Source organism: Dendronephthya gigantea, unplaced genomic scaffold, assembly GCF_004324835.1.
Source record: "Dendronephthya gigantea isolate DGI-Jeju-01 unplaced genomic scaffold, DenGig_1.0 000184F, whole genome shotgun sequence".
Lineage (NCBI taxonomy): Eukaryota > Metazoa > Cnidaria > Anthozoa > Malacalcyonacea > Nephtheidae > Dendronephthya > Dendronephthya gigantea.
The window spans coordinates 124,550-131,320 of NW_021163194.1; the positions used below are offsets into that span (position 1 = coordinate 124,550).

General features: G+C 38.2%; 2 protein-coding genes across 2 annotated transcripts; one reads left to right on the forward strand and one right to left on the reverse strand.

The window, feature by feature from the left end:
* Positions 1-290: 290 nt before the first annotated feature.
* Positions 291-1,464, forward strand: LOC114538441. The gene is made up of 3 exons (XM_028559618.1): positions 291-718; positions 812-932; positions 1,399-1,464. The coding sequence occupies exons 1-3, from the start codon at positions 291-293 to the stop codon at positions 1,462-1,464; spliced, it is 615 nt and encodes a 204-aa protein (XP_028415419.1).
* Positions 1,465-4,120: 2,656 nt separating this feature from the next.
* On the reverse strand, positions 4,121-6,194 carry LOC114538442 (kelch domain-containing protein 8B-like). Its single transcript, XM_028559619.1, has 3 exons — positions 6,189-6,194; positions 5,703-5,756; positions 4,121-5,134 (listed from the first exon to the last, which is right to left on the reverse strand). Exons 1-3 carry the CDS (start codon positions 6,192-6,194, stop codon positions 4,121-4,123), a joined length of 1,074 nt encoding a protein of 357 aa, XP_028415420.1.
* Between the last annotated feature and the right edge of the window lie 577 nt (positions 6,195-6,771).

A 6,771-nucleotide genomic window follows, 5' to 3' on the forward strand; every position in this document is an offset into this window, starting at 1 on the left:
AGAAACTTTACCAATTCACCAGCATGCCAAATGGTCTGGCTTGTTGTCCTAGGTTGTTTACAAAAATTTTGAAACCACCCCTCACAGCCCTCCACAAGAAAGGGCATATTTCAAGCAATTATATAGATGACCTATATCTACAAGGCCAGACATTTCACAAATGCAAAATTAATGTGCTTGACACCATAGAACAATTTGAATCCTTAGGGTTTATAAGTCACCCCAGTAAGTCAGCATTGAAACCTAGCCAAACACTGATCATCCTAGGTTTCCAATTAGACTCAGTCAAGATGACGATTTTTCTGACTGAAGAGAAGGCCACGGCACTTGCCGAGCATTGCAAAGCACTTGTGGATTTGAGTAGGCTCAAAATACGTGAAGTGGCACAAGTAGTGGGAAAAATTATTTCTAGCCTTCCAGGGGTCATGTATGGGGCATTATACCATAGGAATATTGAACTCGATAAAACTCAGGCATTAAAACAAAATGCTGGTAACTTTGATGCATACATGACTTTAAGTGATAGCGCAAAAAAGGAATTGAATTGGTGGGCTGAAAATGTCCAAGAAAGCTATAACTTAATCTCACATGGGCACCCAGATAAAGTAATCACTACTGATGCCTCACTCACAGGATGGGGTGCCGTATTTGGGAAGGAATCCACTGGGGGCTTATGGTCTACAGCTGAAAAGACTAACAACATCAATGCTTTAGAATTATTAGCTGTGTTTTTTGGACTAAAATGCTATGCTAAACATGATAACAACATTCATATAAGAATTATGACTGACAACACAACTGCAGTATCAACCATTAACCATATGGGTACATGTCATTCGAATATCTGTAATACCATAGGTAAGGAGATCTGGGAGTGGTGCATTGTTCGCTCTGTCTGGATTTCAGCTGCACACATTCCAGGAAAAATGAATGTACAAGCAGATATGGAATCCAGAAAAAGCAATTCAGGTGCTGAGTGGATGCTCAACCCCACTGACCTGCAGAATGCTTTAACAAAATTACAATTCACCCCAGTAATTGACCTTTTTGCATCCAGAATCAATAAACAGTTTGTACGATATGCATCATTCAGACCTGATCCAGAGGCAGAAATAATAGATGCTTTTGCAACACAATGGGGAACTCTAAAATTTTACATGTTTCCACCATTTAGTGTCATTCCAGCTGTTTTACGCAAAATTGTAGAGGACAAGGGCTTGGGTGTGTGTGTCCTTCCGGATTGGCCCACACGTGCTTGGTATCCCAAGGCCATGCACATGTGTAGAGAAGAGCCAGTACTACTCCAACCGAAAAAGGACAGGCTAATACTACCAAACTCACCAGAGGAAACACACCCTCTGTGCAAGAACTTGAGACTTCTGATCTGTCTATTATCAGGACGAAACTAGAGCGATACAACATTTCAACCACAGCAAAGGACGTTATTATGTCATCATGGCGTGAAGGTACCAAGAAGCAATACTGCACCTATATTTCTAAGTGGAAACAGTTTTGTGCTAAGAAAAACATTAATTGCCACAATGCTACAGTTGAGCAGGGCATAGATTTCTTAGCAGAGTTATTTGAACAAGATTTGAGCTACAGCGCAATAAACACGGCAAGGTCAGCATTATCTGTGATTTTAACACCTAGAGACTGTACTTCATTTGGCGAACACCGACTAGTACGCAGATTTCTAAAAGGCGTATTTGAGATCAGGCCAGCATTGCCGAAATACACGAAAATATGGGATGTCGGACAGGTCCTAACTCACTTAAGATCACTAACCCTAAATTCGGAACTTTCTCTGAAGCAGCTTACCCATAAATTGGTAATGCTACTAGCCCTCTTAACCGGGCAACGATGTCAAACTATTCACAAACTTAACATACAATTTATGCAGAAATTGCAAGGGAAATACATATTCGCCATTCTGGAGAAGCTAAAACACACTAGGCCGGGCACTCACCAAAAACCGATTGAACTTTCGAGCTATGCAGACAGTGACTTGTGCGTTGTTCAACATCTCGATGAATACATTCATCGGACGGCGTCAATACGAACAGACAACTCGCAATTGTTGATCAGTTTCATGAAACCGCACAAGTCGGTATCGAAAGATACGGTAGCGCGTTGGATCAAGCAAGTGCTCAAAGATGCAGGCGTGGACACGAGTACATATTCTTCGCACAGTAGCAGGGCGGCTGCGACTTCATATGGATTTGCGAAGGGAGCCAGACTTACCGAAATTCTTGAAGCAGCAGGATGGTCCAATGCTCAGACTTTCGCCTCTTTTTATCAAAAACCCATTGTGACAGATACGCTGGGAAATAATATTATGCAGGCCTTTGGGACGGACAACGAGCATGATTAAGTTTAAAAATTTTACATTTATTAAAATAATGTTTACTGTTGATAAGTTAATGCTCAACCATAACATTGAACGCTGTAATATTTTGTTATATTAAAAATTTGGTTCCACATTTTACGGAGAGTATCAATTACTCATGATTACCGAACTTCAAAATCTCATGGTACTCCGTAGTGACGTAGCTGATGACGAGATAGAATTTAAAAATTAAACGAAACTTACCTTAAGTTGAAGTTTGATTGTAATTCTACTCGTCATCAGCTGGAACGAAGGAGTAACATGCCCACCCTTGATAGCCCACCACACTCATTCGTTCCTTGCTCTTCGGCAATCACTCGCGTTAAATACTGGTTGACAAGCAATGCGCATATGCTTCTCATGTTACTCCTTCGTTCCAGCTAATGACGAGTAGAATTACAATCAAACTTCAACTTAAGGTAAGTTTCGTTTAATTTTTAAATTCAACATGGAAACAATCAAATGAATTATACAATATAATACAATACAATATAATTATATACTGTGATTACTTGAATTAAATCCAGGTTTTCACAGATACACCGGTTTTTAAAAATGTTATAGATTGATTAATATTGAACATTTCATGTTACAAATTATATCCGATAAGTATCACGTATAGAATCAATTTACTTTTAAATTCAAGTTGTTCCCATATCGCGTTGAATTCATCATCGGATTATTAAACCTGTAAACAAAGGAATATAAGTTTGTCTTTTATGTCATGGACAGAAACCTCTTAATATGTTGAAATGCGCTCGCTTTTCCCAATAGTAATATGTAAATACGGCAGGCGATTATTCGAGTGCTCTACGAATATAGTCACTCCGACGGAAAATATTTAAATAGAAGTACCTTCAAATGATTCTTCGCCAAAGGAGACGTTCATAATACTTGGCTAGCCCGTCGACAGTCGATCCAGTAAAAAAATTATACATAATGAAAATATAAACTGCAAAATTCAAGCGTTTGCCAGAAATCGGTCACGATTTGCCAGAAATCGGTCATTTTCTGCCAGGCGCTTCCTCGAAAAAAAACAACCACCCCAAGCACCCCTGCTCGCTTGCTTTTTTTCTGCTGACCTCTATATAAGACCTGAATGCAACGTTATATATTTTACTATTAAAGCGCCTGGGTACGAGACTCGTACAGTGAGTCCGCCCTATGGTCCGCCATGTTTTTGCTTCAAAAACATGGCGGACAAAGTTACTGAAATGGGAGGAGCAAGTCCTCCAGGAATTATAATACAGCTCAGTGAAAACCACTGGTGAAAACAACTCGCCGCCATTTTGAAAAATCCGCTCAGTTTATTATTGCGTAATAATCCGAGGTCCCTCGACCAATCAGACGCCAGAACTTTCAAAAATCACTTTTGCAATTATTATACGAATTCATTTTATATTACTAAGCTTGTAACGCCATGCCTTGTGGGCTTTTTGGGTTAAAACCACTGGTCAATTCACGCTTCGTTAAAACGCTTGATAGGAACTAGCAAGATTACTCTGAATAACCATCGTAAAAATAATTAGGCTTAGCAAGTATCTATTTTTTATTGGATAACTTTTATCATCAAACTTATTTCACTAATGAATCTAATGTCCAGCATATTGCTAACGCTCATTGGTTAAGATTAAAATGTCAAATTGAACCTATTTACACACTAACAATATCGGTTAAACCTCACTAGACGCCACAGTATAAGAATATAGAAATATTATAGATAGATTACGTTCAGTTGTGAGGTTTCACAACAGCAGTAGCATAACACCTTCTTTCTATCATTCCTGGCAGTTCTTCCCAGCCATCTCCACCGATGGTGAAGGTTTCCACTGAGTTGAGATATCTCTGCTCCTCATTGAATCCACCAAACACGACAATGACGTCATTCAGTATGACAGCTGAGGAGGCGCTCCTTTTGTGAATCATGGAGGGCAGTGGCTCAATTTGCCCCGTCTCAGTGTCATACATGATGACGTCATTTAATGATTCACCATTCTTGTCCTCGCCGCCCAGAACAATGATCTTATCACCCCAAGTGACTGTGGACATTTCATTAACAGGCTGGGGTAAAGATGGACATGGCTTGAGCTCATTCTTAACCAAATCATAAACAATAACGCTGCCAAGAGCATCTTCATTTTGGCCAGTTGTTGTTCCGCCCAAGATAAATAGTTTTCCATTAACAAGTTCTGCTCTGTGATATTGTCTTGGCTCAGGCATTCTCGTCAACAACTTGGTAGTATAAGGTGGGGTAAGAGCAATCTCATAAATGGCATTCAATGTTTCCTCTTCATTCCAGTCTACTCCTCCTATTACATATAATTTCCCTTCATAAACTATGACGTCGTGACAAAGTAAATGGACAGGCAGTTTAGAATCAAAATTTGTCCATCGCAAAGGATGTTGGTCCATTTTCAAAACTTCGATCGTGTCAAGTGCATGTTTACAGTAACCACCAACGAGAAGAACGTCATTGTTGTAAACACACGACGCTGATCTTTCGCGAGGGTGATTCAATCGTGGTAACAAGGTCGACCTCTTCTCAACAACATTATATTTTTCAACAGTGTTCAAGGTCACTCCACTTGTATAACGACCACCAAGAATAATAACGTCTTGGTTATTGGCTTGAATTGTGGGATCCATAGCTTGAGCACCATTTCTGTTGGTTGTTCTTTCTTTTGTTTGATGATCTAGTAATTCATAAAATCTGTCGAACTGCTGTTCCATCACCAAAGCATTACGCTAAATTGTAAGACAAAGTTTAAAGTATTGTGCTATTGTGCTACAGTATCGATAATCTCAGTGGTAAGCCTGTATTATTGGTGATGCAGATACTGAGACTTGTGTAGAGCTTGCTCTAGTATGTATTATGAAAAAATGGTGCATTTTACTAGCCTTATAAATGCATTTTATGTGTTCCTATTAGTGTTTTATATGAAAACGCTGCAAGTGAGCTTGTAGCTCAATGAAATATGAAAACAACCCACAAACTATTTTCATATTTTCCATTTTTTCCGACATATGTGAATGATTGACAGTTTGTTCAGGAACTAGGATAATTTCAGTGCTTATCTAAAGCAGAAAAATCACATTTCGATGCACTATTTCAATAATAGAGTCTCTGATGAATCGTCAGCCTATCGACGTGTTTCGGTTTTTAATTTTGAGCGCAGCTTTACGATTAAGATCACAATTACGATTATAAATCAAAATAATCGAAAGAGTGTGCTAAAATGTATTCGTCACCTGATATACATCACGATCAATGATCAATAATTTTGAAATATGATTATCAAAATTTTTTTCTTACCTGTACGTCTCTGTTTAGTCTTAGTTGCATATGTCCCATAATGTGTAAATGTTTCTAAATAAGAATATTTAATCAAGATTATACCCAATAAACCAGCTCAAACTAGTTAAGCATCTTCCCTTTAAACCTTTTAAAATGATGTACGAGGAACTATATTTTGACATTGAAGGCATAAGGTTTAAACTAAATTCAATGGGAGGGGAGGGAAATCTACTGCAAGTTACAACCACGCCTTTTTCCCAAATGCAGCTTCCCAAATCCAAATTTTATTTTCTTTATTTTGGCTAAAGCGTTAAAAATTACATTTCGATATATCAGTTTAATAATTACATCATTTTGCTTGGGATCCAACGCGCATTCCAAGTTTACTTTTGAACGAGGCCGTCCAAGCAAATGACATAATTATCGAGAGGGTGCATTTCGTCACGCGTCATATGATAATCAATGACCAGCAATTATGAAATATTATCACAAATACGTTCTTACCTCCATTTTTTCTGCTTTCTCGTTCATTCCTGATTGGGTTTGTTTCATCTCGTCAAGAGCTTTCTAAAATAACAACCTCACTCGCGTTCATACTCATTTAATATCAATTACCTCGGAAATGGGGGGATGGAAACAAATTAAGGTGGAGATGAGTCTGGATGTAGAATATAATGATTATGTCAAAAATAAGACGGCTTACTATGGTTAATTGAATTTTATGTAGTAAGAATATAGAAGAAACATCATTGTAAGCTGTTTTTTTTATAAGAAACATCATCTTATGCTAATTCCTAAGAGAGGGAATCGCTGTCTTTAGTACATATCGCTTTGACTATATCAGTTAAAATTTAACCTTCATCTCATCTTGTCTCACTTCCATTTGATCTTGTTTTCTTGCCATTTGAAGGTGCTGAATATTCAGCTCAGCTTGAGACGGTGTCAGTTCGTTGACATTTGTCTAAATTACAGTATGATGGTTAAAATATTTTATCTGAGGTAACACTATCAACTGGTCTGTGTCGAGAAAATTTGTATCTGCGTGATATGGGGCAAATTCTAGCCACGTGGTTGGTCCACTTTACGT

Bases quoted from the DNA above. Each gene is read 5' to 3' on its own strand.
- LOC114538441 (XM_028559618.1), top strand. From the start codon at position 291: ATGACGATTTTTCTGACTGAAGAGAAGGCCACGGCACTTGCCGAGCAT. The intron at 719-811 runs ATTAGCTGTGTT...TGCAGTATCAAC, and splicing joins AACATCAATGCTTTAGAATT to CATTAACCATATGGGTACAT. The intron at 933-1,398 runs GTACAAGCAGAT...GTCTATTATCAG, and splicing joins ACATTCCAGGAAAAATGAAT to GACGAAACTAGAGCGATACA.
- LOC114538442 (XM_028559619.1), bottom strand. The intron at 5,135-5,702 runs GTAAGAAAAAAA...CTTACAATTTAG, and splicing joins GACTAAACAGAGACGTACAG to CGTAATGCTTTGGTGATGGA.